The sequence below is a fragment of the Phyllostomus discolor genome, chromosome 1 (assembly GCF_004126475.2).
Source record: "Phyllostomus discolor isolate MPI-MPIP mPhyDis1 chromosome 1, mPhyDis1.pri.v3, whole genome shotgun sequence".
NCBI classification, from domain to species: Eukaryota; Metazoa; Chordata; class Mammalia; order Chiroptera; family Phyllostomidae; genus Phyllostomus; species Phyllostomus discolor.
This window is the reverse complement of record NC_040903.2, coordinates 24,231,040-24,252,484: the sequence shown is the minus strand read 5'-3', so window position 1 is coordinate 24,252,484 and position 21,445 is coordinate 24,231,040. Positions and strand designations below refer to the sequence as shown.

The 21,445-nt window shown below is 38.8% G+C and overlaps 1 protein-coding gene across 3 annotated transcripts in view; it reads left to right on the top strand.

Annotated features, from left to right (window-relative positions):
• The window catches only part of PDS5A (PDS5 cohesin associated factor A), a 119,767-nt gene that overhangs the window by 91,290 nt on the left and 7,032 nt on the right, over positions 1–21,445 (top strand). For 2 of the 3 annotated variants that reach the window (XM_036019899.1, XM_028507081.2), the window contains exons 27-32: positions 3,131–3,263; positions 4,753–4,872; positions 7,221–7,283; positions 7,992–8,137; positions 9,838–9,946; positions 18,516–18,872. In XM_036019899.1, the coding sequence (XP_035875792.1) occupies positions 3,131–3,263; positions 4,753–4,872; positions 7,221–7,283; positions 7,992–8,137; positions 9,838–9,946; positions 18,516–18,872 (928 nt within the window). Of the gene's footprint in view, positions 1–3,130; positions 3,264–4,752; positions 4,873–7,220; positions 7,284–7,991; positions 8,138–9,837; positions 9,947–18,515; positions 18,873–21,445 lie in introns of those variants that run through there. The other variant, XM_028507080.1, reaches the window with a different exon arrangement.

Here is a 21,445-nt window from a genome sequence, read left to right as displayed (position 1 = left end):
CCCTGGGCAGCAGCCACAGAAAAATGAGGCATCAGACTCATGTAAAGGGTCCCTTCTGGTGCTATGGGTTCTCTGGAGCATGGCAAAGGGAGAGTACCAAGATGGCACCTGCCAGTCTCCATCCCCAAAGGGTATTCTAGAAGGTCTCTAAATGTGTGTGTTAAATTACCTGCCTGCCCCTTGGGAAGAGGTTTTACTATAAGCAGGTGAATTTCCTTCACTATAAGTCTGGGTATGATCAGCTGCCTCTGAGCTGGACCCTGGGGCTAGTAAGTTCAAGTACATGAGTCCATTTCAGATTGCTACCATCTTGTGGATCTCAGGATACAAGCCTTGTTGGTTTTCAAAATTAGATGTTTTGGGGGCTCATCTCTAAAGCGTCTTAAAAGTTGGGGTGCCCAATGTGGGGTTTGAATCCTTTGTTCCTCCAGGGTGAAGTTCCAGGTTTTGAGCTCCCTCTAGGATTACGGGTTAGGGTAAGGTTGTGTTTATTAGCCTTTCCTACCCACTTAGATATGGTTTTCTTCCTGTTTCCCAATGTGTGGTTGTCAGTCAGCCACCCTGTATGGTATTTGAAGAGCAAATTGTTCTATATGTAGCTGTAGACTCTTGTGTCCATGGGAAGAGGTGAATTTAAGATCTTCTGACGTCGCTCTCTCGAACCAGACCAAGTTTTCTGTTTGTTTTTGTTTTTAATTCATCTTCTCTCCGGTTTTTCTCTCCATTGTTGGAAATAGGTTATTGAACTGTCTGATTATTATTGTTAGCACTACCAGTTTATCTCTTTAATTCTGTCCATTTTTGCTTCAAAGATTGTGGAGCTCTGTTGTTAGGTTCATATTTATTTATAATAGTCACAGCTTCTTGCTGGATTGAACCTTTATTGGTATAGTCATTCTGGGCCTCTTGTAATCTTTTTTTTTTTTTTACTCTAAATTCATTTTGTCTGATAATAAAATAGACACTAGTTTCTTTCGGTTACTATTTTCATGACATATATTTTTCTATCCTTTTACATTCTTATATGTAAACTGAGTTTCTTGTAGACAGCCTGTGGGGGGGGGGGGTTCTTAATTCATTCTGATCTCTGCTTTTTAATTGAAAGATTTAATTTATCTTCATTTAAAGTATTTACTGATAGAGGGCCCAGAGGCATATGAAAAGATGTTCAGCATCACTAGCCATCAGAGAGATGCAAACTAAAACCACAATGAGATACCACTTCACACCAGGCATCATAAACAAATCAACAAACAAGTGTTGGAGAGGATGTGGAGAAAAGGGAACCCTAGTGCACTGTTGGTGCAGCCACTGTGGAAAACAGTATGGAATTTTCTCAGAAAACCAAAAATGGGACTGCATTTTGATCCAGCAGTTCCACTGCTGGGATTATATCCTAAGGGCCCTAAAACACCAATCCAAAAGAACCTGTGCACCCCAGTGTTCATAGCAGCACGATTTACAATAGCCAAGTGCTGGAAGCAACCTAAGTGCCCATCATTAAATGAATGGATTGAAAAACTGTGGTGCATTTACACAATGGAATTCTATGCAGCAGAAAGAAAGAAGGAGCTCCTACCCTTTGCAACAGAATGGATGGAACTGGAGAGCATTATGCTAAGTGAAATAAGCCAGGCAGTGAGGGACAAATACCATATGATCTCACCTTTAACTGGAACCTAATCAACAAAAGAAAAAAGCAAGCAAAATATAACCAGAGACATTGAAATTAAGAACAATCTGACACTAACCAGAGGGGAGATGGGAGGGCATAATGGGCGGGAAGGGTTTTCAGAAACAACTATAAAGGACACATGGACAAAACCAAGGTGGGGAGGTGAAAGCAAGAGAGGGAGGTAGGTTTAGCTGAGGTCGAGATGGTGGGGGGTAAATGCAATTGAACAATAATAAAATAATGAATAAAAAATAAAGTATTTACTGATAAAGGAAGGATTTACTTCTGCCAAGTAACTACTTGTTTTCTCTATATCTTATGTATCTTTTGTTACTTAGTGATTCCAATTAACATCTTAAACTTGTAACAACCAAGTTTTGAATAATAGCAACTTAGTTTCAATAGTATACAAACTGTGCTACTATGTATATCTATCCTATGCCCTTCATATTATTGTTATAAATTAAATCTTTACATTGTTTCCATTTATAGAGATAATTATTTTATACATTTACCTTTAACATCATATATTTTAAAAAGTTATAAATCAAAAGTATAATAATGCTGGCTTTTATATTTACCTACATTGTCACCTTCACCAGTGTTCTTTATTTCTTCTTATGGCTTCCAGTTACTGTCTAGTGTCCCTTCACTACATCCTGAAGAACTCAGATTTAATATTTCTTGTAAGACAGGTCTACTAAAAACAAACTCCATTAACCTAATGCTAAATTTCTCCCTTACAGTAGTTTCTTAAAACTTACATAAAATGTAGACAAAGAAGTACACATAGATTATCACCAAATGATTTGTTCCCTGTTGATGCAGTAAAGCAGTAGCGCCATGGTGCCTGGGAATCATCCTGGGAACTTATTAAAAACAGGCTTTAGCCTAGGTTTGTCAGTTTAAGTTCCCCAAGCGATTCTGATGTTCATCCTGATTTAGCCTTTTACTTGGAAATTCAGGTGTCCCCTTCAGATACTTGATGAATTGAGTGTACAGTAACAAGTGGAAAACAGGAAAAATGGTTTGAGATGTGACCACTTAGCTGAGTGACTTGTTATTATGCACATCGGCCTCATAGCATATGCAGTTCAGTTATGACACAGAAGAATTGCATACTTATCCTGGTTTGCTCATCATTGCCAGGCACTGATACATGTGAAGTCACCTAAACGTTCGTTGAATACCTATAGAATGAGTTTTTGTGCCTCATGAAACTGTCAGATTTTTTCATATTAAGCTATGTTTTCATTATGTTTAATATTTTGTTATTTAACTTTCCATTGAACTGCATATTATTAACAGGCTATTTCTACTAATGATTAGGATTTTCTTTATATTTTACTCTCATTATATGCAAGCAACAGAACTTCCCAAGAAGATATTTAATCCATTTAAGCACAAATACCTATTTAGTCTCTTTAATAGGTGAATAATATGTTTACCATTTAGGTGCCTATGGTTCATGCTTGAAGTTTTAATGACAAAGAATGAAAACAATAGCCATGCCTTTATGAAGAAGATGGCAGAAAATATCAAGTTAACAAAAGATGCCCAGTCTCCAGATGAATCCAAGACAAATGAAGTAAGATATATGAGGCCACTGGGTATTAAGATGTTATAGGAAAAAATAGCTCTGGCTGGCATAGCTCAGTGGATTGAGCGCAGGCTGCGAACCAAAGTGTCACAGGTTCGATTCCCAGCCAGGGTACATGCCTGGGTTGTAGGCCATAACCCCCAGCAACCGCACATTGATGTTTCTCTCTCTCTCTCTCTCTCTCTCTCTATCTGTCTCCCTCCCTTCCCTCTCTAAAAGATAAATGAATAAAATCTTTTTAAAAAATAATAAATAAAATAATGTTTTAATTAAAAATTTAAAAAAAAGATGTTATAGGGAAAAATATTATGGTCCTTGCCCCAATTGTTTTTTCTATTACATGCTATATTAGATTATAGAATGTTTATACAAATACATATATTTTTAGTCAGTTTTTATTGGATTTCATTACAGTTGAATTCTATTATTTAAGGACTGTTTATTACTCTGAAAAAGACATTAAAACTTCTACAGAGCAGCCCTGGCTGGTGGGGCTCAGTGGATTCAGTGCCAGCCTGTGAACCAAAGTGTTGCTGGTTCTATTCCCAGTCAGGGCACATGCCTGGGTTGCAGGCCAGGTCCCCAGTAGGAGGCACGTGAGAGGCAACCACATATTGATGTTTCTCTTCCTCACTTTCTCCCTCCCTTCCCCCTCTAAAAATAAATAAAATATTTAAAAGTACAAAATTTCTACAGAGCAAGGGGATAAAAGCTAATAAAATTACAACTGTGCTATCTTTCAGTGAGAATTACAGACAAGAAAGTATTCTTTTGTACGTTTCCTTTGGGTTAGTTTGGTTTGTGTGCTATATTTTCTAAGGTTTTTCATTTATTTATTTATATATATATATATTTTTAGAGAGAGAGGGGAAGGGAGGGAGAAAGAGAGGGAGAGAAACATTGATGTGCAAGAGCTACATTGATCAGTTGCCTCTTGCACGCCCCTAGCCGGAGACCTGGCCTGCAACCCAGGCATGTGCCTTGACTGGGAATCAAACAGTGACCTTTTTGGTTCAGAGGCCGGCACTCAATCCAGTGAACCACACCAACCAGGGCAAAGACTTTTATTTATTTATTTTTTGAGAGGATAAGGGAGGGAGAAAGAGAAGAAGAGGAACATTGATGTGCATGCAACCAGGGACCTGGCCTGCAACCCAGGCATGTCCCCGGAATGCGAATCAAACCTGTAACCTTTCGGCTCGCGGTCCAGACCTCAATCCACTGAGCTACTGTTTGCTGTTTTTAATGCATCCTTGGCATTTGTGTTAAATTACAGGTTTTTTGTTTGTTTGTTTGTTTGCCAGGAGGCTACATAAGAATAAATGTCAAATACAAATGTGAAATATTCAAGGAATAAATAACCACACATCCTTCTTTTGATTCCATTTTATACTTTGGATAAAATTGGTTCTTATAATTATTTTGCACTACTAAAAGCTATGTATGATCTTTCTTTTTTTTTTTTTTTCCTCCCTAGAAACTTTATACAGTATGTGATGTGGCCCTGTGTGTTATAAATAGTAAAAGTGCTTTGTGCAATGCTGATTCACCAAAGGAGCCAGTCCTTCCAATGAAATTTTTTACACAACCTGAAAAGGTAATTTTCTTTTCCCTCATTTTTCTACCACACAAACTGATATAAATTTCAGTTACCATCACCCCTAGTGGCAAATATTGGATTGTCTTGACAATAGAGTAAAAAATACCTCTGTGAGTTTATGAAGAAATGGGAGAGTGTCTTCCAAAGCCCCGAACAACAGCATTCTAACCTTACAGAGTAGGAGAGTACAAACCAAGCTTGGTGGTGGTGTTCTTAAGTTAGCTATTCCTTCTGGATATATCTAGTATGTAATGTGTGAAACACTGTGAATATCTATGGATACACACATTCATATATACATTTTTATATATACACTATATATATGAAATGAAAATTTAGAATTAATGAACTTGGTCTTGACAATGGATAGACCTGGATTCTAATCAACCATTTCTAACTTGAGAGACTTCAGACATTAAGTTTTCTAAGCCTCAATTTCTTCATCTATGAAATACAGATTATACTAATACCTGTGAGTGATTACTAGGTTTATAAGTTTGTCACATAGTAAGCGTTCAGGAAATTATATTAGTAATTAATACATAGTACATTTATTCCATCAGCAAATTAAGTTTTCCAGCCAACCAAACGAAGCTCACTTAAGTTTTTCCATCTAATTTTTTTAGTCATATCAAGAAGAGAAAGAATATTTAGTTAATATTTTTCTTTTGACTATTTCCTTTAATAATAATGATTCACTGTTACCAATTTTTTAAACTTTAAAAATTCTTTATTTCCTGCTTTAAAGTGGTATTTTAAAGTTTAACTTTCCTGTGCTTTGTTTAAAAGACAGAATTCTCAATATTTTTAATTGGGAAATATATAGCACTTAAATATTTTTTACACATTTTGAAACCTGAAGATGTACTTCAGAGGATGCCTCCCCCCATAGTAATTTACAGAAGAACGATCCAAGAAACGGAGCTTCCTGCTTTGAATGCCATCCTTTGACAGTTTTAATCAGCTTTAGTATTTAATTATTTAGATCTTTAATTATTTTCTATTTGTCATTCACTATGCCAGATTTTTCAGAGGAATTATAAAGATCACAAAGTTATTTGCCCTCAATTGAATTTACTTATCTTTACAGATATTAAGTGAGCTCCTGAGTGTGAGTCCCTTTACTGGTAACCCGGCACTCTCATGGCTGGGACAGCATGTACCCACATCGAGCTTTCATACAGTAGTCACACCACTCTCAAGACGAGAATTGTTTTATCACTACACATAATTTAATAGGTTTTTTATTGGATATTTGAAACTTAGATGTTCTTGGCCTTCTTAATAATAACTTAGGTTTTTTCTGCTTTCATTGAGCAGCTTTCCTCATTTCCTTTTCTATGCTAATCTGGTATAAATTGAAACACTGGAAAACTAGGCATAGTAAGACAGTCTAGCGAGACTATAGTGTATCTTCATGAATAAAATAAAAGAACTCTTGTGCCCAGGCTTTGTAACATTTATTTTAGCCACATAAAAGCCTTTGTGCAAAAAGAAAAGAAAAAAAGATACAGCTGTGCCTAGAACACATGCCAAAAGTGTTATTTCTTTATGGGCACATTTGAGCCTCCTGTTCTTTTCCTGTAACACAAGTGTGGAGGTAAACATAGTAAGAGAAAGTTACTTTCTTGATTGTAGTAAATAATTTTGTTTCTGTGACACAATTGTGGTTTATTTGTATGCTGTTCCCAGGATATTTAACAGAGAGGCATCAAAGGATCAAATCTGAACCGTTTTTATTAATTTTTTTCTGTTTGTTGATTTTTAGAGAGAGAGAAACATCAGTTTGTTACTCCACTTATTTATGCATTCACTGATTCGTTCTTGTATGTGCCCTTACTGGGGACTGAACCCACAACCTTGGTGTATGAGAATGACACTCTCACCAACTGAGCTACCTGGCCAGGGCTGAGCTCTTCTTAAATTTTATATAAATATAACTTTCAAGAAAGTATCTTCAGTGTCCACATTTGGTTTAATTCATTCAGCAACTGGTCAGTACTACACCTACCAAAGAACAGTATAATTCCCTTAATTATATTCTGGCTGTGTATTTACTTTTATGATTTGGACAAAATCAAAATATGAAAAAAATGTGTTTTATTTCAGACGTCCAATGTACTATCCATTGCATTATGGAGCCACCTGAAATGTGTTTTATTTTAAATGTGATTTAAGTAACTTATCTGACATGTGCCTAGGTCTTATGTACTGTTGATTTAATTATGAAGCTAGACTTAGGATATGCTTCATTAAATATGCTTTGATTATTTGATTAATTGATATGTAAGCACAAATGTAATAAAAATACATATGTTCCCTTTGGTTTTTATTTGTTTTGATAGGACTTCTGTAATGATAAGAGTTATATTTCAGAAGAGACGAGAGTACTTCTGTTAACAGGAAAGGTACTGTGTACTAGATAATTTGAGGATCTTTGTCTTGTGTGTATTACTTGTGATATTCTTAGAAATAACCATTAACTAGCCTCAGATTTTATAGATCCTGGTTCTTAGGGGTGATGTTGTGGATTGTATCATCTAAAGCATTTGTTCTCTCGGGCTTGTTTGTTTGTTTGGCCTTGAACCACTTTGTGTTCCTGTCGATCCTAATAGGCTTCAGGTTATTTAGAATCCACAAAGCAGATTTTCCTGAAAAGTATAATAAATTTATGTGTATAAGATAAAGAGAGGAAATAATTTTAAAGTATTAATCAGTTAGACATTATACTCTATAAAAGTACTAATATGACACCTGAAAGAGTAAAGGAAATTTAATTTTGATTAACATTATCTGAACTATTACTATGTATGCTCAATAATTTACCTGTAATAAATTTTGTATTGTTACATTTCACTGTGTTTGAGGGACACTCATTTTGATTGAGCAATAAAAAATCATTAAATATTGCCTAGTTATTAAGTAGAGGTAATGACTTATAATTATTGTATTCAGATAAAGTTTTACTGAATTATCATTTTTAACAAATTAAGATTAACTTTTGAAAGTAATAATAATTTCTTGGCTTAAGCTAAACAATACTTCTTACATGTGCCTAAATTTATATTATTCTTTTCAATAAGATATAAAATAACATGTGTATGTGTAATTTTTAGCCAAAACCTGCTGGAGTACTAGGTGCGGTAAACAAGCCTTTATCAGCAACAGGAAGGAAACCATATGTTAGAGGCACTGGAGCTGAGACTGGAAGCAATATTAATGTAAATTCAGAACTGAACCCTTCGACCGGAAATCGATCAAGGTAATTCTTCTCTCCATTTGTTTTTGTTACTATCACTCACTACTCAGTATCACAAAAATAGATTTTAGGAAATGTTTTGATATAGAATAACCATGCTGGATTTTGGTATAAATAATGATGAAAATTGAAAGTGTACTACAGCACTCTAAGTGTATAGAAAAGTTAAATTTTTATAATATGACTAATTTTATTATTATAATGAGGAATTATAAGTAATTTTATTCTTAGTCATGAAATTTTATTTTTATTTTTTAAAGAATTTTTTAATGTTATATATTTTTTAAAAGATTTTCTTTATTTATTTTTAGAAACAGAGAAACGGAAGGAAAGAGAGAGAGAAACATCAATGTGTGGCTGCCTCTCACATGCCCCCTACTGGGGACCTGGCCTGCAACCCAGGCATGTGCCTGACTGGGAATCAAACCCACAACCCTTTGGCTTGCAGGCCTGCACTCAATCCACTGAGCTACACCAGCCAGGGACCATGAAATTTTAAGAATAAACGGCCCTGGCTGGCGTAGCTCAGTGGATTGAGCACGGGCTGGGAACCAAAGTGTCCCAGGTTCAATTCCCAGCCAGGGCACATGCCTGGGTTGCAGGCCATAACCCCCAGCAACCGCACAGTGATGTTTCTCTCTCTCTCTCTCTCTCTCTCTCTCTCTCTCTCTCTCCATCTTCCTCCCTTCCCTCTCTAAAAATAAATAAATAAAATCTTAAAAAAAAACCATGAATAAAAAAAAAAAGAATAAACGCAACTGGTGGTGTTTTAAACACATTCTTACCAGGAGAACCAACCCTGAAATACAGAATATTAATGTGAAATCTGTGGTTCACAGAGATTGTGGGGCTCAATCACCTCCCCTGTGGATTCTTGTAGCCCCCACCTTTGCAGAGCATTAAGAACAGACTGGAGACATACTATAATCTATCACTGCATTTTTGTTTTGTTTTAGAGTTTTTCACCCCCAAGAGGTAGGCTTAGAATAGTCATGTTATTTTGTTTCTTGACAACTAATCTTTCTCTCAGATGGTTTTAGATAGCTATTTTTATTTTATATTAGTAAGGTCATATGGAAATCAGTAACACGATATAGCCCTAGCTGATGTGGCTCAGTGGATTGAGAGCCAGCCTATGAACCGAAAAGTCACCAATTCGATTCCCAGTCAGGGTACATGCCTGGGTTGCGAGCCAGGTCCCCAGTGAGAGGCGTGTGAGAGGCAACTGATCGGTGTTTCACTCGCACATCAATGTTTCTCTCCCTCTTGTTCTCCCTCCCTTCCCCTTTCTAAGAAAATGAATAAAATCTTTTAAAGAAAATAACAGGATGCAATAGACCAGTGGCCTGTAACCACTGATCTGACTCTTTCTAACACTGCCCCTTCTAAACCAGGCTGAGGTTGGTTTTTTTTGTTTTTTTTGTTTTTTTTTTTTAAGATTTTACTTATTTATTTTTTAGAGAGAGAAGGGAGGGAGAACAAGAGAGAGAAACATCCATGTGCGGTTGCTGGGGGCCATGGCCTGCAACCCAGGCACGTGCCCTGACTGGGAATTGAACCTGCGATGCTTTGCTTCACAGCCCGAGCTCAACCCACTGAGCTACGCCAGCCAGGGCAGGTTCTTACTTCTTTATTGGTATAGTGAGAGAGCAAACATTCTGTTCATGTGGTGACATAAAGAAGTGGTTATTTTTCTTCAACAGGGAACAGAGTTCAGAGGCAGCAGAAACTGGAGTGAGTGAAAATGAAGAGAACCCTGTGAGAATTATTTCTGTCACACCTGTAAAGAATATTGACCCAGTAAAGAATAAGGTAAATTTTTAAAGTTTAACAAATGGATTTCTCCTGTGAAAATTCTTATGACAAATTTCACAGTAGGGGTGAGAAACCCACAGTACAGGTTAATGTGTACTACATATGGTGCGTGTGTGTATATCACCCCTTGCTATATTGACTGTGCTTTCACTGTCCAGAATGACTCTGCCCACATCTACTCACCTCATTTTACAACAGTTTATGCCGTCACGCATACAGTAGCCTTCTCCCAACACCTTGAAAGAGCAGGATTTGAGTTTTTTAGATCTTACTTTCAAAAACTTACTGACTCCTGCCAGAGTCAGCACTGCTTTGTTTCTGTTGTACTTATAAAAGTTTATGAATTAACCTTTTTTTAATCTTTTTTTAGAGCTTTCTTTTTTATATATAACTTTTTAAAAATATTTTATTTATTTATTTTTAGGGAGGGGGGAGAGACAGAGACAGAGGCATCAATGTGTGGTTGCTGGGGGTTATGGCCTGCAACCCAGGAATGTACCCTGGCTGGGAATTGAACCTGGGACACTTTGATTCCCAGCCCGCGCTCAATCCACTGAGCTACGCCAGCCAGGGCTTGAATTAACATTTTTAAATGTGTTTGAGCTTTTGCTTATACCTCCATTCTTTGTTGTTGACCATTTAACTATGGCATCCAATTTTCTTAACAGTTTTTTGGTAGGATTGAAAGGAGTATGACATTGGTAGGGGCATCAGACAAGCCCAAGTGTGAATCCCGGCCCTGCTGCTTGCTGGCTCTGTGTTTACTGGGGCAGATGGCTTGGCTTCTAAACTTCTATTCAACTGTAGGATGAAATTGATAATGTTCCTCAGTAGGAATGGCATGAAGATATCATCATCTCTCTTCACACAGAATTATACTCTTGATATACTTATCTTTGTATTGCCCAGGATATATTTATGGTATTCATCAAATGTTTTAGGATTACCTTTTGGGACATAAAATATAGGACTATACGTTTATCCCACAGTAGCTGAACTTTTTCTCTCCACATTCATTATCTGAACTCAAAATGAATAGATAAGAATCCTTTAATTTTTTTCATTTACTATTGACATTTAAAAATATTTTATATCAGTTACAGGTGCACAGCTTAGTGGTTGGACATTTTTATAATTTACGAAGTGATCCCCCCCCAAAGATACAATTTAGATCAGCTCATTATCCAAAATCTTGCTGTTTGCTGTACAGCATTCACTGTGTCAGCAAATTTAGCTAACAAGAAACCTCTCCCTGTCCAAACTCTTGGAACTCAGAAACCAGTAGATTTGGGTATTGTTGGATCCTTGTATAGAATTAAACAGTCTTGACGTAAACAAGTTTAGATGCAAAAATGAATGTTGCCATAGTCATTTAGTGAAACGTTACTTATAATACATTTTTAGAGGTGGTACAGTGACATAAGTGTTTATCTTGTCAAACCGCTATCCATAATTATTCCATTCTCTTCTGTAAAATTCTATATAAGATAAATTCTAAATTCTGAGAGATTAAAATGTTATGTTCTGATTGATCTATAATAGTAGATTGTTCCAAACCCTTACTTTAACTTTTTCATGCTTCCAAAGAATGCTTTAACAAATTCCCTGTAGCCTGAAGAGATAGGGGTTGGTGGTATTTTGGCAAAGTCCTGATAGTCTCCTTGTCAGGTGTCCCGGAAGTTGATATGGTTATTTCTTTTTAGGGTCTGGTCCTCGGTCTTGTAGGCTCAAAAAACTATCTTATTAGTATACTAAAAGAAGCTAGAGCCCTAAGGGAATGTTTCTTGCTAGCCAGTTTCTCAGAGACTGATGCATAAACCAATTTTTTTAGTTACATATATGAAAATGATCCAGCGAACTGAATATGCATTCTACAGATCAGCACGTTCTCCGCTGTTGTTTTCTCTGTGGGGGGAACCAGAGTGTAATATGATTGATGAATGAGGGGAATGGTTAAAAGAAGAACCAAGACACGTCTGTGGGTTCGGGCAAGCAATACTGCCAGTGCCATCCTTTAGGAACCTTCTTTTTCTTGGTGCCTATAACTGGCCACCGGGTTTCCTCCTCGTGTAGCTTGTCCGTGAGTTCTGTATCCATATGCCCATGTACATGATGCTCATAGAATGTCTAAATATGATCATGTGCGATTTTTAACGTAGCCCTTCTTTTCCTTTTAAACAGCCTAATCTGCTTGTTCATTTTTTTCCACAGTCTTAGTTTCACTTATGTGTGTATACACTTATTTCCTTTCCTTCTGTTTGCCGCTACCAACAATGTGACATTAAATATATACTTGTGGTTTTATTTTTGTGGCCTAGGTTCCTAGTAGTGGGGTTACAGGGCCAAAGGGTAAATGTTAGAATTTAGATACTTTCATATTGCTTTCATGAAAAAGTGGAACACTTAACATTTCTACCAGCAAGGTATGTACTTTTTTCTACATGTCCACCAGGAACAGGTTTTATAGTTCTTCTGATTTTTATTTTTTAGTCTCAAGTATCAAAACTAGTACCCTGTTTTAATTTGAATTTCCCTCACTACTAGTATTTTTACTGACCACTTAGATGTGCTCTTCTGTAACTTGCCTGTTCATATTTGCTCATTTTTAAATGATCTTTTTCTTGACTAAACTTCTGATGCTGTAGTAATTTTACCTTCCTGTTAACATTCTTGCTCCTTTTTAATCCAATCACCATGTAGCAGCCAATTTGACCTTTTAAAAATGTAATTTGCCTGGCTGGCGTAGCTCAGTGGATTGAGCTCGGACTGGGAACCAAAGTGTCCCAGGTTCGATTCCCAGCTAGGGTACATTCCTGGGTTGCAGGCCAGAACCCCCAGCAACCGCACATTGATGTCTCTCTCTCTCTCTCTCTCTCCCCCTCCTTTCCCTCCCTAAAAATAAATAAATAAAATCTTTTAAAAAAAGGAAAAAGTATAAAACTCTTTAAAAAAATGTAATTTGGATTATGTTTGTCTTCAATTTAAAGCCTTCAATTTCTGGGTTTCTTAATGTGTTCTGTAAGGCATTCATGATCCGGCCCATGTCTGCCTCTCTGGCACCTCCCTCCCAGGACTCCCGACGGGCCGAGATCCTATATTTTCCAGCTCTTTCCCTCTCCAGGGACTTTTGTGCTGCCTCTTCCCTCTGTCTGGAATACTTCACTTTTTATGTGATGAGCCCTACTGTGATATTATTTAAATAATTCTCCCCAAAATTGGTATTTCTTCTGATTTTTTCAAAATGCCCTATTCTTTAATCTCTTCACACTTATGATTTATACTTAAATACTTGCTTGCTTTTTTAAAAACCCTAGTTATCTACCATGCTCTATCTACAGGAGGATAAGAACATTGTCAGTTTTGATCCCCAATTTAAATCCAGCAGCCACTGCACCTGATAGGCATTCAGTTCAGTGAATGGTTCCTCATTAGATTTAATACCTGGTGGTTTCCTGTTCTGCCCAGAAATCACTGTTTTTCCCCAGGGTGAGTTTGCATATCTGTTCTCTGTCCCGTTGTGTGTTTCAGTTTCATTCACGTGGACTGCCTTATTCTTGTTTTTCATGTGTTACCATGCTATTAAAACGCAGATTAACGTTAGAGTAAACCCTAAAGTGAAACACTGACGTGGAGCTTTTCTTATTTAAATTACTTCTATTATGAATTTTCATGTACCCAAATTTTCTTGAAAACTAATTTATAGTATTTTTAAATCATTTTATATTTTCAGTTACAGATGACCTTTAGTTTCAGGTGTATACCCCAGTAATAAGACATCATATAATTTACTAAGTGATCATCCCAATAAATTCTGTACCCATTTGACACCATACATAGTTATTAGAATATTATTGACTGTATTCCCTATGCTGTGCTTTACATTCCCATGACTATTTTGTAACTACCAATTTGTACTTCTTAATCTCTTCACCTTTTTCACACCACCCCCACCCTACTCCCATCTAGCAACCATTAAAATATTCTATCTATGAGTCTTTCTGTTCTGCTTGTTTATTTTGTGTTTTTTTATTCAATTATTGATAGGTATGTATTTATTGCCATTTAATTGTTCGTGTTTTTTATCTTTTTTCCTTCATAAAGAAGACTCTTTAACATTTCAAGTAACACTAGTATGGTGGTGATGAACTCCTTTAGCTTTTTCTAATCTGGGGAGCTTTTCATGTCCTTCTATTTTAAATAGCCCTGACTGGTGTGGCTTTAGTATATTGGGCATCATTCCGCAAACTGAAAGGTCACCAGTTTGATTTCCAGTCAGGACACATGCTTGGGTTGCTGGCCAGGTCCCCAGTTTGTGAGGGGTGTGCAAGAGACAACCAGTCAATGTGTCTCTCATACATCAATATTTCTCCTCCTCTCTTTCTCCCTCCTTTCCCCACTCTCTAAAAAAATTAATAAAATCTAAATTATAGCTTTGCTGGGTAGAGTAATCTTGGTTGTAGGTCCTTGCTTTTCATCACTTTGAATTTTCTTGCCACTCCCTTCTGGCCTTCCAACTTTCTATTGAGATACCAGCTGACAGCATTATGGGAGCTCCTCTGTTGCTTGTAAGATTCTCTTTGTCACCCTGACTGGTGTGACTCACTGGAATATGCACCAGCCTGTGAACCAAAAGGTCACCAGTTCAATTCCCAGTCAAGGCACATGCAAGGGTTGCAGGCCACGTCCCCGGTTAGGGGTGTAGAGGCAACAGTCGGTGTTTCTCTCTCACATCGATGTTTCTTTCCCTTTCTTTTTCCCTTCTCCCTCTCTAAAAATAAATAATTTTTTTTAAGATTCTCTCTTTGAGCCCTGGCTGGCATAGCTCAGTGGATTGAGCACGGGCTGCGAACCAAAGTGTCGCAGGTTCAATTCCCAGTCAGGGTACATGCCTGGGTTGCAGGCCATGACCCCCAGCAACCGCACATTGATGTGTCTCTGTCTCTCTATCTCCCTCCCTTCTCTCTCTAAAAAAAAAAATAAATAAAATATTTTTAAAAAATAAATTTAAAAAAAGATTCTCTCTTTGTCTTTAACCTTTTACCTTTCAATTATAATGTATCTTGCTGTGGGCCTCTTTGGATTCATCTTGTTTGAGTTTTTCTGTGCTTTCTGGACTTGTATGTCTATTTCCTTGACCAGGTTAGGGAAGTTTTCCATCATTATTTTTCAAATAGTTTTTCAACTTCTTGCTGTCTCTCTTCTCCCTTCAACACCCCCATGATGTGAATGTTGGTGTGCTCGAAGTTGTCCCAGAGGGCTCCTTCCACTATCCTTACATTTTTGAATCCTTTTTTCTTTTTGCTGATTTGATTGGGTGTGTTTTGCTTTCTTATATTACAAATCACTCTTTGATTCTCAGTTTCATGCACTCTAGTGCTGATTCTCTGTAAATTACTCTTCATTTCAGTTAGTGTATCCTCCATTTCTGACTGGTCCTTTTTTATGATGTTGAAGTTCTCTCTGAGTTCATTTACTCTTCCCCTAAGTTCACTGAGCAGCCTTATAACAAGTGTTTTGAGCTCTGCATCTGATAGATTGGTTGTCTCCATTTTGTTTAGTTCTTTTTCTAGAATTCTGTTCTTTCATTTGTGACATGTTTCTTTGTCCCCTGATTTTGGCAGTCTCCCCATGTTTGTTTCTATGTAGTAGGTAGAGCTGCTACATCTCCCAGGCTTGGTAGAGTGACATAATACAGTACGTGTTCCATGGAGTCCAGTGGCACAGCCTTCCTATTCACACGAGCCGGGCACTCCAGATGTCCCAAATCTCCACTGTGTGGGCTGCATGCTCCTTCCTGTGTTGTTGAGCTTTGATTGCTGTTGACACTTCAGTTGGAGTTATTTAACCCCAGGCCAATTAGCTGTAAGGACTGGCTGTGACCACCATGGAGTATCATCTGTGTAGGGGACCACCCCAAGGAACAGAGGACTTCCTTTAGCAGGACTCTGGTGCCCACTGAGTCTACCCCTTGAGTGTGTCACTTAGGTGGTGCTTCGACATGAACTGAAGCTATCCAGTTAGTGCGCTGGCTCTGGGGCCTCCCATGAGGTGCAGGCCAAAGTCAGCCACCACCTGTGTTCTGCCTGGGGCCACCAGGCACGTGCTACAAAATGATCTGCAGATGGCTGCTGCTAGTGCCTGGCCAGGGGCCACAAAGCAAGAGGTACAGGGCATACCAAGGCCAGATGCTTCTTGTTTGAGAGAGTTTAGGAAAATTTGAAGCAAGAGCAAAGACAAGTCATTATATGGAAAAGCCACTGGAAAAAGGTTGGGTGGGCCTGAAAGTTCGGTAGGGCGCGGGGCAAACAGTGTTAGCCTGGTTGATGAAGATTCAGAACCTATGGGCTCTGTGGGTGAAGGACTTGGAAAAGGAACAATGGTTTCTGCCAGCACTCTGTCTGGGAGGAAGCTGCTCCTCCAGTTCTCACCCCGATGCCGGACACTTTAGTTTCTTCCTGTATGTCCCTGGTTCCTTCTGAGCTGCTTCCCCAGCGCTGGAGCTGAGGGAGTGGGTCCAAAAGAGTTTGTGTTTCTTAAAGGCCCTTAAAGAAAAATGCCTAGGACTCAAGAAGCCCACTGCGTCCCTCAGCCAAAATTCCTGCTGGGTTTTACAGCCAGAAGTTATGACTTCTCTTCCTGGCATTGGAACCCTGGGCTGGGGGCCCTGTTCTGGGGCTGGGAGCCCTTGTTCCTTAGGTTCAGGGGTTCTCTGCAGCTGAGAGATACCTCCTGACTTTTAACCACTACATGTGGGTGTGGGACCAGCCCAGTCTTCCTTTTTGCCCCTCCTACCAGTCTGTTGTGGCTTCTTCTTTATAACTGTAGCTGTCGGCCTTGCTGTTCAGCTAGGTTTCAGGCAGCTCTAAATGGTGGTTGTCCTATACTTCTATGGGTTGGCCAAAAACTTCATTTAGTTTTTTCTTACAATGGCTGTAGTAAGTTTTTAGTTGTGTTTAACTTCAATTTTGTTAGATTGTATTGTGACAGCTGTCATATCAGAGTGCAGTTTTAAAAAATTATCAAAATTGATGAATTTTTGTGCGGCCATTTTAATATTGAAGATGGAAAAAAAGAGGCAACATTTTCAGTATATTATGCTTTATTTCGAGAGGTAAAAACACAACTGAAATGCAAAAGAAAGATTTGTGCAGTGTATGGAGAAAGGTGCTGTGACTGATCTAATATATCAGAAGTGGCTGGTGAAGGTCTTGGTACTATTGACATTTTGACCAAATAATTCTTTGCTGTGGGGCTGTCTTACGCATTGGAAGATGTTTAACAGCCCCCCCGGCCTCTGCCTACTAGAAGCCAAAAGCAGGAGATAGCTGACACGTTCAAAATATCCAAAGCAGTAAAGTTATTGGTGAAAATGAAAAACATGTCTTTTCATTTATGGTAAAAACCAAACAGACTTTTTGGCCAACCCAGTGTTTCTGATGTGGTTGTGGAAGGATGTGAGCACCACATTCACCTGCGCAGCCACCTTGACAAGAACCCTCTACAGCACTTTTTCCCTAGTCCCTCTAAAAAGATTTTCTGAGGGAAATGAAGATTAATGTATTAATTAAAAAGATATATTCTAATTTTTGGATGATGACCGTACTCTTGTTTTCCTTGAATCAATTAATATTGTAACAATTAAACTTATAATTGGTTCCTAAATATCATTCATGTAAAGAACATTTTCATTCTGATAACTATTGTCCCTCCTAAAATCCATCATGTCTGTTATATTAAAATGAGATTTATTACTTTGAACATTTTAATTATATGTAATATATATGCTAAACTAGGAGGAGGAAAAAATATTCAGGAAAAATGTAGGTTATGTCCTGGCTGGTGTAGCTCAGTGGATTGAGCACGGACTACAAACTAGAGGGTTGCCAGTTCAATTTCCAGTCAGGGCACACGCCTGGGTTGTGTGCCAGGTCCCCTGTGGGGGCCACGTGGGAGGCGGCAACCACACATTGATGTCTCTCTCTCTCCCCCCACCAAAAAAAATAAAATCTTTCAAAAAAAAAGTACAAGGTTAGCCCTAGCTGGGTAGATCAATTGGTGAAGTGTTGTTCCGTACACCAAAAGGTTGTGGGTTTAATCCCTAGTCAGGACACGTGTGGGATTTCAGAGAGAGAGGAAGGGAGAGTCAGAAACATTGATGTGAAAGAAAAACATTGATTGGTTGCCTCCTGTACACACCCTGATGGCAATTGAACCCGCAACCTAGGTATGTGCCTTGATCAGGAATCAAGCCTGGAACCTGTTAGTGTATAGAACAATGCTCTAACCACATGGGCCACCCAGCCAGGGTGACTTTCTCCATTGTATGTATTCTGCCTGTGCATTTTTAATGAGCATTTGGTGAGTGCATTATATCTGTCAAAACTGTGCTAGAGACCGTGCTCAAATCCCTACCCTCAAGGAGCTTACGCTCCTCACTGGCTGCAAGTAGTTAATGAGACACCCTGGAATCCCAACTCCTTCAAAATACGTTCAAAATATTTCTTTCTAGTACAGAATATTGATATTTAAGAATTTGTGTTTATAGAGTTGTTCTGTGCTCTTTTAGGAGATTAATTCTGATCAGGCTACCCAGGGCAACATCAGCAGCGACCGAGGGAAGAAGAGGACAGTGACAGCAGCTGGTGCAGAGAATATCCAACAAAAAACAGACGAGGAAGTAGATGAATCAGGACCACCCGCCCCTTCAAAGCCCAGGAGAGGACGTCGACCCAAGTCTGAATCTCAGGGCAACGCAACCAAAAATGATGATCTGAGCAAACCTCTTAGCAAGGGAAGAAAGAGAGCCGCGGCCAGTCAGGAGAGCTCGGGGGGGTTGGAAGCAGGTAATGCCAAAGCACCCAAACTGCAAGACGGAGCCAAAAAGGCAGCACCAGCAGAGAGACAAATTGACTTACAAAGGTAATGCACATTATTCTTTCTGAACCTTTAATGTAGGCATTTTGTTTTGTGCTTAGTTTGTGTCCGTCACTCCCAACACTTAGGCATTTAGGAGTGAAAACTGCCCTCAGTTTTCCTGACTAGTTTATAATGGCATAGGTTTTGATTTCATAACCTCCAGGACATTGATTTGACAAGAGATTTCCTTTTTCCTTTGGCTATATTTTAACTAGGATATGGTATTTTGACATATATGTGTATTAGTAAGGATACTTACCCACCCCTCCCCGCCCCACCCCAGTGAAACAGCCTCACAGGCTGTTCATCTTTGATCATTCTTGGGCTGGAATTCAGACTTTCCACAGTGTAACAGCGGTGCCCCAGTTGGAGATCTAGGAGTTGGCTTTTTCTGTACCGGGACTGTAACTTGACCTTAGCCCTACCCCCTGCCCCTTCGTCCTTGTATACCTGCACCTACTCATCCCGCCTGAATTGGACTGTAGGAAAGAGCCAGCTTTTATCATCGCAGGACACCCCCACTGCCCTGCGTCAGTCTTTTTAGCAGTCCAGTGTTGCTGAGGCACGTGGGTTTGTGAGCACATTTTAAAAGTAGTCATTTATGAAATTCCGAAGTTTGGATCTATTAAAGTTTCTTACATTTTAAGTGTCTCTGACCACCTTTTACAGTGTCTCAGTGACAGCACATCCAGGCCCAGCCCTGGTCTAACTAGTGAGTGTTTCTCTTACTTCTAGATTTATAGGCTAATGAGTGTAGTGATGAAAACCAGTAGTAGGTGCAAATTCATTACTTTTCTCCTCAAACCTGGACCTTTTCAACCTCGGCCTCCTTTTCTTTATCAGTAATACAGTGTGATAACACCTTCCTCAAAGGGTGTTGTCAGATTTAAATGGATCAGTAAATAAAGTGCCATGCACAGAAGAAATGGTCAGGAAATTATCATAACCATTGTTCTGAGTTTTAGTTGCTTTACCCCTTAATACACTTTTCAGTTACACAAAACTTGAACATTTTCCTTAGAGATTGCCATAATTCTCTAAAGAATTTCTAGAATTCTAGCCATTCCTCACCCACACAAAATAGTATGGGTCATCACACAGAGGCCACCTGAGCCATCTGTCCTTAGCTGTCCTTTTGCCATTTAAGCAAAATACCCAGGTAAGCAGACCTAGTCTCTGAATTAGGATATTATAAAACCTATCCTACTTTTAGCTACACCATATGCCCCCCACCGCACTGAACAAACATTAGCCCTGGCTGGTGTGGCTCAGTGGATTGAGTGCCAGCCTATGAACCAAAGGGTTGCTGGTTCAATCCACAGTCAGGGCGCATGCCTGGGTTGCGGGCCAGGTCCCCAGCTGGGGGTGGGGCGCGCATGAGAGGCAACCACACATTTATGTTTCTCTCTCTTTTTCCCTCCCTTCCCTCTCTAAAAATAAATACATTCTTTTTTAAATATTCCTTAAAAAACGTTAATGCCAGAGACTGGTTTTGATTAAAAATGGCGTTGGGCCTTAAGAAGTCTTGAGTATACCATTTAGTAGATCAGTGGGCAGTGTGTTATTTAAAGTACAGGATTCTGTGATGGGTTTATATTCTACGTGAAGTTAAATAGTTAAATAAGACGTTCATGATAACATTAAATTAATTCAGTAGAATAGTTCCAATAGTTGACACATGCAGTTCAGAAACTTCTAATTACATTGTTGACCACTGCTCTGGCTGGTGGCTCAGTTGGTTGGAGCATCACCTCACACGCCAGAGAGACAAGGGTTTGATTGCCTATCAGGGCACCGTTTGGAGGCAACCGATCGGTGTTTTTCTCACATCGGCTTCTCTCTCCCTCCATCCTTCTTCCCCTCCCTTCCTTTCTTCTTTCCTCCTTCTCTCTTAGGTCAGTAAACATACCCTTGGTAAGGATTTAAAACAAAATTTTTTTTAAACTGTTGACTGATTAACACAACATAAAAGTACTTCCTGAAAATTTCTCCTAAGCTCTCTTTTGTGTTTTCTATTCTCTCCTGAACCTAACGTACAACTACGCCCTTAAATTTTAGCCGTAACTTAGGCTTGGAATCCTGATGAACTATTCAGCAAAACCAGAAACGCTGTATTGCTCACGATATCCTCCTGGGTACAGTCGAATGGATTATAGGCGCATGGTATTGCTCCTGTACCTCTCACTCTTTCAGCCAACCCTTCACTGAGTGCCAGGCATTGCGCTAGGTGTTGGCAATACAAAATTACTCAAAATGGATATGTTCTTGAACTCAAAGAATGGACTCTGCCAGCTTGTCGACTCAAAAAGAGAACACACTTTGACTTTAGGTCTGTTGATCAATACAGTTAAGGTATAAAAATGTTTTTTATAATTACATAAAACAGTGAAATTCTGACACATGCTATACAATATGTATAAGTTTTAAGGATATTATGCAAAGTGAAATTTGCTGGACCAAAAAGGACAAATACTGTGTGATTCCATTTCTGTGAGGTCCCTGGAGAAGCCACACTCATAGACACAGACATTAGCATGGGGGTTGCCAGGGGAGGAGGGAGGAGGTGGGGAGTCAGGGTTT